The sequence below is a fragment of the Pleurodeles waltl genome, chromosome 1_2 (assembly GCF_031143425.1).
Source record: "Pleurodeles waltl isolate 20211129_DDA chromosome 1_2, aPleWal1.hap1.20221129, whole genome shotgun sequence".
Taxonomy (NCBI): domain Eukaryota; kingdom Metazoa; phylum Chordata; class Amphibia; order Caudata; family Salamandridae; genus Pleurodeles; species Pleurodeles waltl.
This window is the reverse complement of record NC_090437.1, coordinates 1,120,961,253-1,120,979,581: the sequence shown is the minus strand read 5'-3', so window position 1 is coordinate 1,120,979,581 and position 18,329 is coordinate 1,120,961,253. Positions and strand designations below refer to the sequence as shown.

General features: G+C 46.1%; 1 protein-coding gene across 1 annotated transcript; it reads right to left on the bottom strand.

Annotated features, from left to right (window-relative positions):
- Positions 1 to 9,497: 9,497 nt before the first annotated feature.
- Positions 9,498 to 13,999, bottom strand: LOC138248588 (uncharacterized). Its single transcript, XM_069202289.1, has 2 exons — positions 12,862 to 13,999; positions 9,498 to 9,894 (listed from the first exon to the last, which is right to left on the bottom strand). The coding sequence occupies exons 1-2, from the start codon at positions 13,946 to 13,948 to the stop codon at positions 9,863 to 9,865; spliced, it is 1,119 nt and encodes a 372-aa protein (XP_069058390.1). The 5' UTR covers positions 13,949 to 13,999; the 3' UTR covers positions 9,498 to 9,862.
- Positions 14,000 to 18,329: the final 4,330 nt, after the last annotated feature.

Sequence of the window (18,329 nt, the reverse complement as noted above, 5' to 3'; positions counted from 1 at the left end):
ATTCCAGTTGTTGCCCATCTTGTAGGGTTTGGATGTGCTATGTGTGATAGAACCTTTGTAGGCTGGCTTGCCATGTACTTCCTCAGGGACAATCAATGATCTGTATGATGATATGAGCTGTTACAAGTACAATTGATGTATTGTCTGATTTACTTCTTGTGCCATTTCACACAATGTAGTACCTAATGTTAGATTTTTTATTTGTCTTCACAGCTGCAAATATGACACCCATCCAGGTCAGGGAGTTTCAACGGCGGGCAATGAGGTATCAGCACATACTTCAAGTTGAGTCTGGGAACCGAAAAATGGGCTGCAGATACCGGCATGAATGGGCCTCCGGAGCCTGGAGGGCATTTCCACAAGGCGGCCCTTCTTTGCTCACCACCAGCACCACCACCACTATCACCCAGGGAGCACCACCAGCACCTGGGACCATTGCGGCAACATTCTCAGCAAGCGCTTCAGGCCCAAGCACAGCACCACCTGCAGGGCAGCCCACAGCCATGGACACTACACGGCCCCACACTTCCTCAGCTGGCACCCAGACCACCCCAGCTGCAGCAATTGACCCTGCTGCTTTTGGACATATGCAGCTTAACTTGGACCGTGTCCTACGGAAGATGAGTCGACTGCGGCAGGAGGTGCGACATGTCAACCGGTGGGTGCGGTCAATCAAGAGGACCCTCCTGAGGGCCAATCTGTAGCAAATTAGACGGACATGATTCCCTCCCCTCCCTCCTCTTTCCTGGTTCTTATACTTTGTGGGTTTAGTGGGCTTAGTGTTAGGTTAGTATAGGGTGTTAGTTTAGTTAGTGTTAGTGGGTGGGCCGCCCGCCGAAGTTCCCCCGTCAAAATACCGCTCCGCGGTCCAAAGACCGCTGACGGTATTTTGAGGTTTGCCCTGGGCTGGCGGGCGGCCGCCAAAAGGCCGCCCACCAGCCCAGGGCAAACCAACCTTCCCACGAGGACGCCGGCTCCGAATGGAGCCGGCGTAGTGGGAAGGTGCGACGGGTGCAGTGGCACCCGTCGCGTATTTCAGTGTCTGCACAGCAGACACTGAAATACTTTGCGGGGCCCTCTTACGGGGGCCCCTGCCGTGCCCATGCCATTGGCATGGGCACGGCAGGGGCCCCCAGGGGCCCCGCGGCACCCCCTACCGCCATCCTGTTCCTGGCGGGCGAACCGCCAGGAACAGGATGGCGGTAGGGGGTGTCAGAATCCCCCATGGCGGCGCAGCAAGCTGCGCCGCCATGGGGAATTCCAAGGGCAGCGGTAAACCGGCGGGAGACCGCCGGTTTACCCTTTCTGGCCGCGGCAGAACCGCCGCGGTCAGAATGCCCTTCGGAGCACCGCCGGTCTGTCGGCGGTGCTCCCGTGGCCGGTGACCCTGGCGGTCACCGGCCGCCAGGGTCAGAATGACCCCTTATGTGTTTAAAAGGTTAGTATCTGTTGTCCTCCATGTGTCCGACTCATAAGGGGGGTGGGGGGGCTGATGTTTAGATCGTTTCTTTAAACGTGATAAGTAAGTTTAGCTTAGTTTAGTTAGGGACAGTTGTGGGTAATGAGTAGTTAGAGTAGATTAGGGTAGGTAAGGCTTTTCCCCAAGTTTTCACTTCTGTTTCCACTGTTTAATAAATATGTAGTAAACCCTTTACAGTATGTGTGACATGCTTGTAGATCAGGACCTTGGTATGAGTGTACAGTGTTTCTTTTGTATTACATTTTGTGTCCTATGCTGCTAACAAATCCCAACTGAGCTGTAACATTGGTAGCTACCCCAAAGCTACCTTGCAAAGATTAGACCATTCATTTCAACCACCAATCACAGTTACTATGGATCCCAACGTGTTTTTTTCATAATGTATGTTTTCGATGTCACATGCAGTGCTTCCAGATTTATGATTGGGGACACTGTGTTATGTCTGACTGCAGTCTCATGTCCAAGGAAACCCTTATAAGGTGAGTGGTAGTAAGCTCTCTTGTAGTATAGTGTACATAACTCACATAGATCATTTGTTACACTGTTCAGCATGATTACTTATTTGGATTGTAAACTCATACACCTCCATTCATGCAGTTTGGTGACTGTTCACTTATATTTGTGGGCAATGTTACATGTGTTAGTTTTGCATTAAAGCAACATTTTGAAGGCACTATTTTATGGTTTAGATATCCCTTGAGGAAGCATTATTCTGTCCAACACAGCATAATGGTGTATAGTTTCTCTTTTCCTCAGATATTACCTCCAGGAAGGGCAGAGTATGGTAGAATTCAGGCCATTGTGCATAGTTATCAGCCTACATTATTTCAGGACAGTAGTATTGACAAGCTATGATATTTGACAGGAGGCAAAATTCACTGATCTACTGCACGGTTGATGTGTCACATTACACAGAGACAAAGTGGTTGTTTAAGTGCTATTTATTGAAAAGTGCTGTAGTGCTATATGTACATTGTCCATGATAGTGACATCTTCCATTGTGATCCTACACAAGTGCAAAAGGACATTTCATTGGACATGCTGGGGTGAAGTGTCAGACAGTGCAGAGGGACGGGATTTGCCAATGAGTTAGTGAGAGACAATCACAGGGCAGGCTGACAAGATAGACAGTGGTTTGCAGAACAGTGCTTGAGTACAGTTGTTGCAAGACTGGCATGTTACGAAGCGCAGGACTTTGGTAATAGGTGGCCATGTGGCAGGGACTAGTGCTTCCGAATTATTTTACGTGTGAAGGTGATCTGTTCCTGGTCTTCATCTTCTGATGTGTGTGTTGCCTCCTCTGCCCTTGGTGGTGGTGGTTGTGAAGGGCCAACACACACCTCAGTTTGTGTAGACATGGAGTCAGACATCCCACTAGCTGCTATCTGTGGGGGTCTTAAGGGCAGTACTGCTGCAAGGAGGATCTGCTGGTTCTTCAGAATAGCAGCCACATCACGATGGTAGGCAGCCAGGTCGGCCCTGAGGGGGTCGTAATTGCATTCGTGCATGCAGTGAAAGGTTTGGGATGAGAGGTGTTGTGGCGAATCCCTTACTGCAGTGGTGAATTCCTTTACAGTTTGTTGTAGTCCTTGCAGGATGGATGTTAGCACTTGCATGGCTTCTGCCTGATCTGCAGATTACATCATGCACGAACGCATCCCCTAAAGGCTGGCTGCCATATTTTGCATCCCCACCCGCACCTCCTTGGCCAGCTCCGGCTGTACTCCCACTACAGTTCTCTCAAAGCTGGTGCCTGTGTCGTCAGAGTCCTCAGCTGTATTGGAACTGGCATGTTGTACAATTGGTATGGATCCTCTGCGATGGCAGATTGTTCTGTGCTCCTCCTTGTGACTGAAGGTGGGGTCTGGAGGGTTCCAAGGACATCTTGGAGGGTCTGCTGACTGATGTTTGTCAGCTCGTCATCCATGTCATCAGGGTAGTCTTGGACAGGCATATCCGCAGGAGATCCATCGTCCTCTGCAATGAAACAGGGTACAATTAGTGTGTCTGTGTTGTGGCATTTGTGTTGTGACATGCCTGCCTTGTGATGATTTCACATTGTGATCTTGGTTCCTGTTCATTGATCCAGTCTTTCAGATGGGCATTCTCCCAGGCCTATGCCCCACCTGCATGTCACATGTATTGTGGTCAGTTAGTGGACTTGTCAGCATCACATCCTCTAGGTGTTGTTTTTTGCCAAATGGTGAATTGCCACCTTCTTGTCCTACTTCCATTCTCATGGTGAGACCTTTCAGTAGCTGTGGGTGCTCTGATGGCACTAGCAGCACACTTAACAATCTGGACCTGCCCCAGTCTCTGATCTTTCACATTCACTTATATGTAGTTGAAATGTAGCGTATACTATGCTTAGCATTGTTATTGCACGATATGGATGTCAGCATTGGTAATGTGTACAGCTGATGTTGGGGAATGTGTGGTACATTGGATTGCACTGATTGTCGTAGCAGTGTCCTATTTCCTCCTCTGACTGTGTAGGTGTATTTCAGTGACCAGTTACATGTGTCCTCCTCCTCAATGCTGTTGTCTGAGCAGTATGACATTTGGAATGTTGCATTGTGACCCAGGCACAGGGTGGACCCTGACATATGTAGCATGGGTATGACATTAGTGCTGTGTACCTCCTAATGTTGATGACATTAGCTGATGTTTGCGGCAATTATGGGCATTCACATTTGACAGTACTGGAACATTTGTCTTGTTTCAGGGGATTGTTAATGTTGTCATCCTAAACCCTCTAATTTAGGTGTGTATGATCCATGGGGACGTTACTGCCATTGGCTACTTGACCAGCACACACAGCGGAGGTGGTAGTGGCAACTGTTGTCAATGTTAAATTCCAGTTGTCAGTATGGCTAGAGGTTGTTAATTGGGCCCTAGTTAATGTATGGGGTATAGTGGCTGATGTGTGACGGGATGTCCGTTTGACGTTGTGCCCTTCCCTCCTGGCGTGGCTTTACCTTTGCAACATCGTTGGCATGGCAGCATACCCCCATGGAAAGGTTGTTGGTGTTCTGTTATGGTGTGCCCCTTCTTTTCTCTGTACGGGCCATGCCCCCGTGCCATACCCCTTTACCCATGCCACTCCATGTATATGATGACTTACATGCATTGTGTAGTAGGTATCCGGCCCCCCCCGGTTGCAGTTAACATTAGTGCATTTTAGTTTCCCATGCGACTTACCATGCATGTGTGTTGTCTCCTGGCAGTCTGTGCTGTCCTGTCCTTGAATCCCTGTGACAATCTCCTCAGAGATGACGGCTGCCACCATCTCCTCCATGTGGTCCAGGGGCTCCTGGTGTGCTGGACTCCCACCTCCAGTCTGCAGTGCTGCCTTCCTGTTCCTGGCCATCTTTTCCTTGGTCCAGCGCTGGCCGTCATGCCAGCGTTTCTTGCACTCGATGACTGTTCTGCGTACTTCTGCCACACTGTTAATCTTGTCAACAATTTGTTGCCATATTGCCTCTCTCCTACTGATTGGCAACTTTGAGGTGACAAACAGTTGGTGCTGGTGTTCCGTCACCTCTTTTACCAGAATTCCCTGCTCCTCTGCACTGAAGCAACACTTTTTTATCTTCTTCTCCCTGTCCTGGTTCTTGTGTGGGTCCTCCTGGCTGGTTGCTGGTCTGTTGTCATCTTCCTGGGGTCTGTACAGGCATCTGGGATCCATTTTGGCTCCCCTCTGCTGAAATGGCTGTGTTTGCGGGGAATTTTGACGCTATTGCGTCAAAAAACACCGCATATCCGGTTTGCGGTGTCGTAAATCATCTCCCAGTCATTTCCGCCACGTTAGCGTTGTTTTCCTAAAAAAAAATGACTTACACCTGTGGTTTGCGCGCCATGCGTCAAAGTATAAATTTGACACCCGCACAGCGCACAGAAATGGCATTAGCCGGCGGTAATATTTTAGATTTTGCGTCAAAAACTATAAATATGGCCCTTCATTTTTACAAGAAGGGCTCTTTGTGCGGCAAAATTCGACGTACAGCCTGCCAGAAACGACACACAGCCTGCATTGCGGTGAAAATTTCACTGCACGCCAAACCGGAACAACGCAGCCTGTCTTTGTAATGATAAGATCGACATAGCGGCAGCCTAGCGACTGGTACTTTGACGCACGGCCTCACCGAATCAACGCATTGCCGAACTGGAACGATGCAGCCTGACTTCCAGAGAGGAATCGACGCAGCGCCTGCCGTGCGGTAGAATATTCGCTGCAATGCCTACCGGATTGATGCAGCTCCTGTGACCTCATCCTAGTAGCACCGGAAAATCCACGCATCGTCCCCGGGGCGTCTGAAAACCCTGCAACCCGAAGAAGATCCACGACCGAGCTCCGGAAATCGACGCACAGCTGTCCCTGCGTGAAAACTAAACAACGCATCGCCTTGAGCGGCCCGAAAAATCAACGCACACCCTTTTGTTTCCACCCATCTCCTCCTCTGTGGCCGCTTTGCAGAGATTTTTCACGCAAACCAGGTACTTTGTGCTTGAAAGAGACTTTGGGGGTGATTCTAACCTCGGCGGGCGGCGGAGGCCGCCCGCCGAAGTTCCCCCACCAAAATACCGCTCCGCGGTCGAAAGACCGCTGAGGGTATTTTGGGATTTGCCCTGGGCTGGCGGGCGGCCGCCAAAAGGCCGCCCGCCAGCCCAGGGCAAATCAACCTTCCCACGAGGACGCCGGCTCAGAATTGAGCCGGCGTAGTGGGAAGGTGCGACGGGTGCAGTGGCACCCGTCGCGTATTTCAGTGTCTGCATAGCAGACACTGAAATACTTTGTGGGGCCCTCTTACGGGGGCCCCTGCAGTGCCCATGCCAGGGGCCACACGGCCCCACGGCACCCCCTACCGCCATCCTGTTCCTGGCGGGAAACCCGCCAGGAACAGGATGGCGGTAGGGGGTGTCAGAATCCCCATGGCGGCGGATCGCGCTCCGCCACCATGGAGGATTCTGCAGGGCAGCAGGAAACCGGCGGGAGACCGCCGGTTTCCCGCATCTGACCGCGGCCGAACCGCCGCTGTCAGAATGCCCTGCGGGGCACCGCCGGTCTGTCGGCGGTGCTCCCGCCGACCCGAGACCGCCGGGGGTCAGAATGACCCCCTTTGTTTGCTTTTAAAAGCCACCCGCCAAGATCTGACCGCTGGGCGGCCGCCAATGCGGTCGCACTCCCGCCGCGGTCATTATGAGATCCCCGCTGGGCCGGCGGACGGAAACCTGGTTTCCGCCCTCCGGCCCAGCGGGGATCTCGCCGCAACACAGGAGCCAGCTCCAAATGGACATGCAGACAGTGAAAAGCTGCATGGGGCTCTGCCAGGGGGCCCCTGCACTGGGGCCCGAGGGGCCCCGTGACTTCCCGTACCGCCAGCCTTAAAAGGCTGGCGGTCGGGGACTCGTAATCCCCTGGGCAGCGCTGCAAGCAGCACTGCCCCGGCGGATTATCATCGCCGGGGCAAATGTGGAGGGAAACCGCGGCGCTTCCGCCGCGGTCATAATTCCCTGGATTGCACCGCCAGCCTGTTGGCGGTGCAATCGCCACAACAGCAGGGTTGTAATGACCCCCTTTATATCACATTTCAGTGATATCTCTACATTTACTTATTGTATCTTTGATCGTTTTGACCTTCATTTATCCAGATAAATATTAGATATTTTTCTAAACACTGTGTGATGTATTTTTGTGGTTCTATATTGTTATTGTATGATTTATTGCACAAATACTTTACACATTGCCTTCTAAGTTAAGTTTGACTGCTCAGTGCCAAGCTACCAGAGGGTGGGCACAGGATAATTTGGATTGTGTGTGACTTACCTTGACTAAAGTTCGGGGCCTTGCTTGGACAGGGGGTAACCTGACTGCCAACCAAAAACCCAATTTCTAACAAGAAGGAAAAATTAAAACTACAGAAAAAACACAAAACAAGATATAAAAACATACCTATAAGACAAAAACAACATGAGGGTGGTGAATCCACAAAGGGAAGACAACGCAACCTTCACTCCACGACGGCAGATACGGAAGGGAAGAGAGACCTAGCCATACAGGATGCTACAATAGAAGATGGAAATGTTAATGAATGAGGATCTAAAAAGAGAGAAACATAGAAAACAGTCACATCCTTTAAGTAATCCAACACACTGAAGATGACATGAACCAGTAATGGGCAAATACAATAAATAAGAGCAAAAAAGAAAAACAAAAATCAATACATTATTCAAGTTTCTGATATTTTGGAAGTATCCATTGTTTCACCTCTACAAGAATCAAGAAATCACTGAAGTAATACTGGATCTCTTTATATGTTGTGGTCTCATTATTGTAAGTCACCTTGAACAAGCATGGATGAAAGAGACCTTATCGAGCATTAAGTGACTTCAATGCTGGACGCATATCCAGGAATTTCTTTAGTTTGTCCGCCATTGATTTAGCATAATCCAGAGCAAAAATCAGATTGGAACCTGACCACGTAATCTCACCTTTAGCTCTTGCTGCTCTGAGAACCTTTAGTAGGTCTACATATTCCAAAAAATAAAGTATCATTCCTCTTAGTTTCTTTGACGTCGGAGCCAAATGTGAAGGATGATCAAGTCTATGCGCTCTTTGTATATTTAAAGCAGGAGAAATAGGCAGGTCTAGAATTTTGGGCAGAAACGATTGAAAGAAAGATAAGAGTCTGAACCTTCAATTCCTTCAGGTAGACCATAAATACGTAGATTAATCCTTCGGTTCTGATTTTCTATATCCTCTGAGTTTCAACATAGTAACTTCAGATTGTAGAGATTGGATAGATATAACTGAATCCTTAAGCTCTTCCACTCTTCGTGCCAAATGAGAGACTCTGTTCTCCACAAGAGACCATTTGTCATCCAATATTTGTAATTGTTTATTTGTATCTTCCATGCATGGTTTAGGCGCCCTCATTTTCTCAAGAAGTAATTCCATAGATATGGTATCTACAACTTTAATAGGAGATTGAGGATCCTTTTTAGCTCTCTTATTCATGGACGTCGAAACTGTTACTGGAAGCTTGGATGATACTTTATTAATAACAGTAGAAGGAGAAACAGGTGTTGAGAGTGTAGCATCGAAAGTAATAGCCCCCGCATTCTCCATATTTGACAAAGGAGCAAATGAGTTTGACAAAGGAATATTTTCAGAACTTTTCTTGCTCTGTACTTTGTTGTTAGTCAATTGAAGTTTCCTAGATCTGCCCATAAGCAAAGATATATACTTCTGCCCAATATATAGTAAAACATATATTTTATGAAGTGAGGACCATCTCACAAAAGAGAGTAGTCCAAAATACACATTAAACTGGACCAAATCTTCCAAAAAGCAAAATATGATGAATAGAGAGCATAAATATACACTTTTAAACCAAAAAGTGAAAAAAGAAACTCACAGACTGTGATGAATAAAGCAAAAAATGAAATTGTGAGGTGAAAAATAAAAAACAAAATGGCGGTCGCAATAAATTCCTCAGATGATGTAAGTCATTCAAATAAGGCATAAAAAATACCTTTCACTTCATTTTAAGGGGAATAATGCTGCCCAGGCATATTCTCCTAACTTTTCCTCTCTTCAGAAGTAATAAAATATTCACAGGAACGCAAGCCGGCTCTCTCTGCTCTCTTAGTGGTCATGGAGCTCCGATGAAGGTGGCCATCTTCTTACAGCGCCAAGCCACGCTTCGTTTAAACCTATTTTAATCCTAATTTTTCCTATTCCTTTTCTCAGCATTTTGTTGATGATTAGTAAAATCAATCTTACATTTTTGGTATACCATTATCTGGACATCCATGCCTTTATATCTTCATTGCATTTCGTAAGCTATTTAGGCCTATATTTATACTTTTTTTGTGCCGCATTTGCATAATTTTTTACGAAACTTACAAAATACAATCATATTTTGTGAGTTTCCGCCACTTCTGCATCAAAAATGTAGATTTTCCTAGTTTATGACGGAAAGTCTTAATTTTATTAAAGACACGGAGGCGAGTATTATGCGTTTCTTTTCTTGCTTTATTTAATGAGCAGCAGTCAAGAAACTACAAATCCCATAAGGCTTAACATCTGTAGCCAATGGGATTAAAAAGATAGTTCAAAACACACAGAACCAATAGTAATTACGATATGGCATTATGACGTCACTTGACTGCAAGCAGCCCTCTTTTCTTGCAAATGAAGTCAGTTAACTGTGAATCAAAGGAAATAACAAGCAAAGAATAAACAGAGCCATGAGGAAAGCAAAAACATCAGAGAAAAAGTCCAGGAGCTTGCAGAAGCGAGGGTGGTCCGGCCAAACCGACAGGGATGATCCAAGTCCTGAAGGGAACGAAATGTTTGGATGACCTGACGGGATCTGATTAGGACGTTGTCTGAGTGGTTGAAGCCGGAACTAGAGAAAGGGAGGGAAAACAAAGTTATACAAGAGGTGGGATAATACTCGCCTCCGTGTCTTTAATAAAATTAAGACTTTCCGTCATAAACTAGGAAAATCTACATTTTATGTCAAGACCGGAGGCTCCTATTATGCGAGTTTAAAGCATATTAATCACGTTGAAAGAAGCATTATCAATTGGTTTGCAATAAAACACTTTAAAAGTATTATCATTGGACCAATCCGCAGATTTTAGAATATCCTCCAAACGGGAACCCGTCCAAAAGGCTTTGGAAGCCATAGCCCCCCTAGAGGAATGAGCTCCAAACTTGGAAACATCAATACCAGCCAAGGAAATAATCAGTCTTACCCAACGTGCTAGTGTAGCAGAAGAAACAGGGTTATGGGGTTTTCTGAAAGATATGAGAAGTTGGGAGGAGGATGTTCTCAAATCTGCGGTTCTATGCTCATAGACTTTGAGACATTGTCCTACACACAATTTTGGTTGAAGCGGAAAATAGGGATAAAAGACTGATGACAAATTCGTCTTAGTACGTCTTACAACCGAAAACAACACACCCGACGGGGTGAATTGACGGCTGGAGACGTCCAAAGCCTTAACATCTGATAACCGTTTAATAGAAACTAAACATAATAACATTGTTAATTTAGCAGATAAAAGCTTTAATGATAAACTTGAATTATCTGGTAATGCAATCAAATATTTCAAAACAATATTAACATCCCACAAGTGGTTGTATTTTGGTAACGGAGGTTTAGAAAATTTTACTCCCTTCAATAATTTACAGACCAACGGGTGCTCGCCTACTGGTTTCCCGTGAACATGAATATGGTTGGAAGAGATAGCAGATCTGTAAAGATTGATAGTGCGAAATGCTTTACCTTTGCTAGCTTCCGAGGCTAGAAAATTTACGACAAAAATAACATCTGCTGAAAAGGGATCAATTTGTCTTCCCACACACCAGCAATCCCATAGAGACCAGGCCGCCTTATAGGCTTTTTTGGTGCCTGGGGCCCAGGAGTTTGAGATGTAATGGGAAGCTTCTGCCGAAATGACAGGGGAAGACTGGGGATTCCTGATATTTTCCAAGCGGATAAGGTTAGGATATTGTTCAGAATAAGGGGGTGAGCACGGTGAAGAGGGTCTAGCAGCAGATCCGGAAAGGATGGAATTAGCAAGGGAAAATCTATTGACATTTCTAAAAGAGTGGGGAACCAAATTTGAGATTGCCAAAACGGGACGATAAGAGAGAGAGAGGCGTGTTGACGTCTGGCCTGAGCCAGAACCCTGTTGATCATTATGAAAGGAGGAAAGGCATAGTTGAGGGAAAACGACCAGTCTTGAGAGAAAGCATCTGATGCTAAGGCTAAGGGATCTGGGCGCCAGCTGTAAAATTGGGGAAGTTGTGTGTTGAGTCGGGATGCAAAAAGGTCTATGGAGAAAGGGCCCCATAAGGATTGAATGCTGTGAAACACGGAAGGATGAAGTCTCCAATCGCTGGAGTCTCGAAGGTGACGAGAATGCCAATCCGCCACTGTGTTGAGAGTCCCAGGAAGATACTCTGCATGTACCGAAAGATGGTTTGAGAGGCAAAACTCCCAAAAGCTCTTGGCTAGATCTGCCAAAGGTTTGGATCGTGTGCCCCCAAGATGGTTTATATATCTGACTGCAGATATGTTGTCCATCCTGAGCAGGATTGCACAATGCACTTTGTTCTTTGCAAGACTTCTGATTGCAAAGGAGCCTGCAAGCATCTCTAAACAATTGATGTGCAATTTGGACTCCTCGCTTGACCATGTACCTCCAGTCGAGATGGGTCCACAGCGGGCCCCCCAGCCTTGATGACTTGCATCGGATTCTAACACAAGATCTGGGGCTGATGGAAAAATACTTCTCCCGTTCCAAGCAGCTAAATGGTCTATCCACCATTGAAGCTCCGTGCGAGACTCTATGTCCAAAGGAACGAGATCGGAATACGAAAGCCCCTTTCTCAGGTGTTGAATCTTTAATCTTTGAAGGGCACGATAATGAAGGGGACCCGGAAAGATTGCTTGGATGGAGGAGGAGAGAAGACCTACAACTCGGGCTAGAGTTCGGAGGGAAATGAGGGAATTTCGGAGAATTTGCAGAATTTCTGATTTTATGGATTTTATTTTTGACGATGGTAGAAGAAGGGTCGCTGAGAGGGAATTGATTTGAAACCCTAGAAATTCTACGACTTGGGAAGGGATAAGAAGGGATTTTTCTCTGTTTATTATGAAACCCAATTGCTCCAACAGAGAGCAAGTCGTTTGCAGGTGGAGTATGAGAGTCTGAGGCGATTGACTTAGTATGAGGATATCGTCTAAATAAATTAATAATCTTATCCCTTGAGCTCTTAGAAAAGCTACCACGGGTTTCATGAGTTTTGTGAAGCACCATGGGGCCGACGATAGACCGAAGGGCAGAGAGGTAAAGTGATACATTTTGTCTAACCATTGGAATTGGAGAAATTTTCTGTATTCTGGATGAACCGGAACGACTAAGTAAGCGTCCCGTAGATCCAATCTGACCATCCAGTCGTTCTGGAGGAGAATATCTCTGAGATGGAGGATTGTTTCCATTTTGAAATGCCGGTATACTACAAACCGGTTGAAATGTTTTAGATTGATGACTGGACGCATCTTTTTGTTTTTCTTTTGGACAAGAAAAATTGGGCTGATAAAACCTGAAGGAAGGGGAAGAGTGGGCGCAATCGCTTGTTTGCGTAACAATGTGTCTACCTCTAGGGAAATTAGATGAACCATTTCTGTAGAAAATTGGGGAGGAGGTTGGAAAAAAGTTTGGACAGGAGTAGAATAAAGTTCTATTTTGTAACCTAGAACTGTGTTTAACACCCAAGCATCTTTTGTTATTGCATGCCAATTTGACAGAAAATGGGAAATACGACCTCCTGTCGGGAAAGAATCGACAAAGAGGCTTACCTGTTGGGTTGGTGGCTCTGGAATGTCTGGTCGACCTGGCACGGTATCCTCTGCCACGTTGGGGGTAGAACTGAGGTCTAAAGTCTTGCTGATATGAGCTGTAATAACCTCTGGAGCCTTGATTGGTGAATCCGCGGCCAGTAAAGCGACCCCTGCCTCTACTGGCCCTGGCAAAAACCCGCTGGTGAAACATTTTTCTCATGGACTGTTGGGCTTTGGTTAACGAGGTGAAAGTAGCAACATATTTGCCGAGGTCCTTGATAAAGGAGTCTCCAAAAAGCTGTCCATCCGATTGGAACTGAGGTTGAACGGTTGCCAATTTGACGAGTTTGGGATCAAGTTTAATAAGTAGACCTTTACGTCTCTCGTGAATAAAGGAAGAATTTGCATTTCCCAAAAGGCAGAAACAACGCTGAGTCCATAAAGATAACTCTTCTGGGTCCAGAAAGGACCCGTCTAGTCTGGCTGATTCCACAAGATCGAAAATTCTAGTAAGAGGCCCAGTAATATCTAAGAGTTTATCTTGGCAAGAGGACCAAGCTTTATCTACGCCCTTGCGCGGGTCCTTGCCTTGTTTGGTGAAGAAAGTCAACATTTGTTCATCAATAGTAGGAGTGATAGTGGCTTTGTTGGAAAGTACGGGACGAGGACATTCAGACTTTAATTTAGACCTGGTTTGTTTGTCTAGTGGAGAAAATAGTTTTTGTGCCACATAACGACCCACATGGTCCGCTGGAAACCACTCCGTGGAATTGGGATGATGAATTTGAGAGGGATCGAACATAGGAAAACCCTCTGAGTCAAAGAGAGAAGGGGTAGCAGAGGTTATTTTTGGTTTCTTTGGAGGAATGGAAAAGGACTCATCATCGTCTTTATCAGATAAATAAGAATCTGAATCTACATCAGGCATATCTTCGTCTGTATCTTGAATAACTGGAGAAATAACCGGGAGAACATTGCGTTCTTTAGATTTTCGTTTTAGAGAAGATTTTGGCGCCATATTGTTATACTCCTTGGCAGGAGCCTTGTGAGGAACCGCGTCCTCTGGCATACGTGAGAAGGACTCACTTTCCATATGCGTCCCCATATCTGGCTTCGCTGGTGGACGCGTACTGCATTCCCCCGCAGTCTGGGCCGATTTGGAAATTAAGTTAGAAAGGCTATTCTCCAGATTTTTTGATAATTTTTGTAATGAGGAAGAAACTGCCTGATGGACAGAGCTTCTGATGAAATCACAAAGTTCATGTCTCATGTCTTCCAGTTCAGAGGAAACACTCTGTTCCATAGAGGAATTGCCAGGTTCCATTATGTCTTTAAAGACAGTAAAATATGTAGAAATAAAATAGAATTGAAAAAATTAATTTTGAAAAGTCAGGAGACCAAAAGCGAGAAAAAACGGAGTCTTTTTGAAAGCAGAGGGACTAGAAAGGGTTAATAAAATAACCCTGGTCTAAAAGAAGCCACTAAAGTTGCTCTAGATAATAAAGAAGAATGCCGTTAGAAGCGCTCTGATATACAACATCTCTGCCTCAGGAGCAAACCGAGTGACGGTTGCTGCCTGAGGCAAAAGAATGTTCGGAATTTTTGAACGCGCGCGCCGTGCGTCTAAAGTAAACAAAGCCGGCGTCAGCTGGAGCGCACGGCTGGAAACCCTCTGAGAGAGGGCCGGAAGAAATGTAAACAGACGGCAGTTGCCGTGAGCTGGAAAGGCATGAAAGGAATGCCTAAAAGCGGAACGCACGCGACGCGTGCTGAAATTCAGAAATAAATTGAGAGCTGACGGGCTCAGCTCCAAACAACAAAAATACAGTTGACGAGTGGTCGGAGTCGGATATAAACATGCGGCAACTTGCCGTCTAACATGACAAAGGCCAAAATACAGTATATTTACAAACCAACAGCATTAAAATATCAGATAATGTATTAACAAGGAGAAAAGAAAATGCGACTTATCTCGACTGCAGCAGCAAGAAAAGAGGGCTGCTTGCAGTCAAGTGACGTCATAATGCCATATCGTAATTACTATTGGTTCTGTGTGTTTTGAACTATCTTTTTAATCCCATTGGCTACAGATGTTAAGCCTTATGGGATTTGTAGTTTCTTGACTGCTGCTCATTAAATAAAGCAAGAAAAGAAACGCATAATAGGAGCCTCCGGTCTTGACATAAAATTTACACAAATGCAGTGCTAAAAAAGTATAAATATTGGCCTTAGTTTCTTACCTGTCCGGCACCTCTGGCACTAAAATAGAATGTGAACACTGTACATTTGAACAAACTGTAACAAGTACCAGAGTTAACATTTTGTGCAATGAATAGTTGTATGTGTAAAGTCTCTGTGGAAATCATGTACTGAAGACTAGTGAAGAAAGCAAATACATGGATATATGACACACCAACATGACTTAATACTTTGGTCTAGTTAAATTATGTCCTCCCTGTGTAACGTTCTTATGATAAAGGGTAATAGGTGTCCTTGCTCAACCACTTTAAACACTTTACATTTTTTAATAGTGGGCTTCTTTTCAGAGGGAGTCTTTCCCAACTAATCAAAGTTTAGGGTGCAACCTCGTGGGAGATCACGATCATCCATTGACACACTTGAGTGCTAGTTTGCGCTTTGTTCTGTCTCAAACATTAGAGGCAGTATGCCAACTGTGCAGCAAAAACTGCCTATAATTCCTTTCAGCTAGTCATATTTTATTTCAGACATATCATAAGAAAAATATCAAAGATGTGTCCTTGGTGCAAATGTAGTAGATGCAGGAGGTCTGAGTCACTTCAAGAAGGCTCCCAGTGTATGCATTTTTGAATTAACATTCACACAATTAAGTTTAAGATTTACAAAGTATGATTCCAAACTACAAATCTAACAGTCTATTTGGAGTCATGTGTCCTTGTCAGATTAACAACTTTTAGTCAATATTCCCCTCAGTGTTTGGAATATATGAAGAGCAGTGATTGGTAATTGATATATTCCTTTCTCCTGGTTGAGAGCAAACATAGAATTTTAAAGCCCCAGATTGTTCCGCCACAGATGGCTTGAGCAGGTCTGATACTATGAAACCAATCTTGGACAGCCCCTAGAGCTTGTAGTTTGCTGTCCTAAAATGAGTTTTTCCACCAGGTCAAAATTCCCCACAGAACTCAAGCTAATTCGCCATACTGCTCTGCCTTGTCTGATTGGTCAGTCTTTGGAACTTGGAAGGGACCCCTAAGTATCCTTGCATATTTTATCCTGACCACAGCTGGCACTGAAGGATGTTTGGATTGTGGAATACTAAGGCTGCAAAGTCTTGATTCCACTTCATGCCTCTTTATTCCACCACAAGGTGCTCTGTGCATCTTTATGTTACTCTTGCAGGTTCTCTTGCACCCCTGCTTTTACCCTTTGGTAATGTTTTCCATCTTTATCTTCCTCCTTCTTTTGCAGTTTCATGTTTTTCTCTCTCTTGCTTTGTAGGAGGCTGGCCTGGCTTATAGTGGGTACCTTGTAGTACTTACACCTTGTGCCAGGTCCAGTTATCCCTTATTAGTAGATTAGAGGTGTTCTAGCAGCTTAGGCTGATAGAGGTAGCTATAGCAGAGCAGCTTAGGCTGAACTAGGAGACATGCAAAGCCCCTACTATACCACTTACATCACTTAGCACTATATCATAAGAAAACACAATACTCAGAGTTACTAAAAATAAATGTACTTTATTTTAGTGACAATATGCCAAAAGTATCTCAGAGGATATACTCCCTTAGGAGGTAAGTAAAATACAGACACAAGCCAAAATCAGGTAAGTAAACAGTTAGAAAAGTAGTGCAAACACTGTAGGACACAATAGAATACAATAAGAGACATTAGGCCTAGGGGCAACACAAACCATAGACTCCAAAAGTGGAACGCAAACCACGAATAGGCCCCAGGCCTAGTGTAGTGTGTAGAGGGTCACTGGGAGTATAAGAAAACACTAAGGGTGTCCACGATACCCCACCCCAAGACCCTGAAAAGTAGGAGTAAAGTTGCCCTACTACCCCAGAAAGACAGTAAAGTCGAGATGGGGGATTCTGCAAGGACAACAACTGACTGCAAAGCACTGAAGATGGATTCTTGGACCTGAGGACCTGTAAAGGAAGGGGACAAAGTCCAAGAGTCACGCAAGTATCCAGGGGGGGCAGGAGCCCACTAAACCCCAGATGAAGGTGCAAAAGGGCTGCCTCCGGGTGGAAGAAGCCAAAGATTCTGCAACAACGGAAGGTGACAGGAACTTCTCCTTAGCTCAGAAGATGTCCCATGAAGTGCTGGAGGATGCAGAGTTGTTTCCACGCAGAAAGACTGCAAACAAGCCTTGCTAGCTGCAAGAGTCGAGGTTGAAGGTTTTTTGTGCTGCCATGGCCCAGGAAGGACCAGGAGGTCGCCCCTGGGAGGAGGAGACAGAAGGGGTGCTCAGCAACACAGAGAGCTCATGCAGAAGCAGGCAGCACCCGCAGAAGCACCTGAATAGGTGTCCATAAGATCTGAGCATGACGGTCAACTCAGCACAACAAAAGAGGGTCCCACGGAGTCGGAGTCCAACTCAGCGAGTTGGGCAATGCAGGACAGAGTGCTGGGGACCTGGGCTAGGCTGTGCATGAAGTAAGTCTTGCAGAAGTGTACAGAAGCCCGAGCAGCTGCAGTTCACGCAGTACACAGGATTACTGTCTGGCGTGGGGAGGCAAGGACTTACCTCCACCAAATTTGGACAGAAGGACCACTGGACTGTCAGGGACACTTGGATCCAGCTCCTGTGTTCCAGGGACCACACTCGTCAAGATGAGAGGGGACCCAGAGGACTGGTGATGGAGAAGTTTGGTGCCTGCGTTAGCAGGGGGAAGATTCCGTCGACCCACAGGAGATTTCTTCCTGCGTTCCAGTGCAGGGTGAAGGCAGACAGCCATTCAGAGCATGCACCACCAGGAAACAGTCGAGAAAGCCGTCAGGATGAGGCGCTACAATGATGCTGGTAGTCTTCTTGCTACTTTGTTGCAGTTTTGCAGGCATCCCGGAGCAGTCAGCGGTCGATCCTTGGCAGAAGTCAAAGAGGGAAGTGAAGAGAAACTCTGGTGAGCTCTTGCACTTGTTATCTGGTGAGATACCCACAGGAGAGACCCTAAATAGCCCTCAGAGGAGGATTGGCTACAGATAAAGGTAAGCACCTATCAGGAGGGGTCTCTGACATCACCTGCTGGCACTGGCCAATCAGAGCTGTCCATTGTGCCCCCACATCTCTGCATCCAAGATGGTAGAGGTCTGGGACACACTGGAGGAGCTCTGGGCATCACCCCTGGGAGGTGCTGGTCAGGGGAGTGGTCACTCCCCTTTCCTTTGTCCAGTTTCACGCCAGAGCAGGGCTGGGGGATCCCTGAACCATTGTAGACTGGCTTACGCAAGGGGGGGCACCATCTGTGCCCTTCAAAGCATTTCCAGAGGCCAGGAGAGGC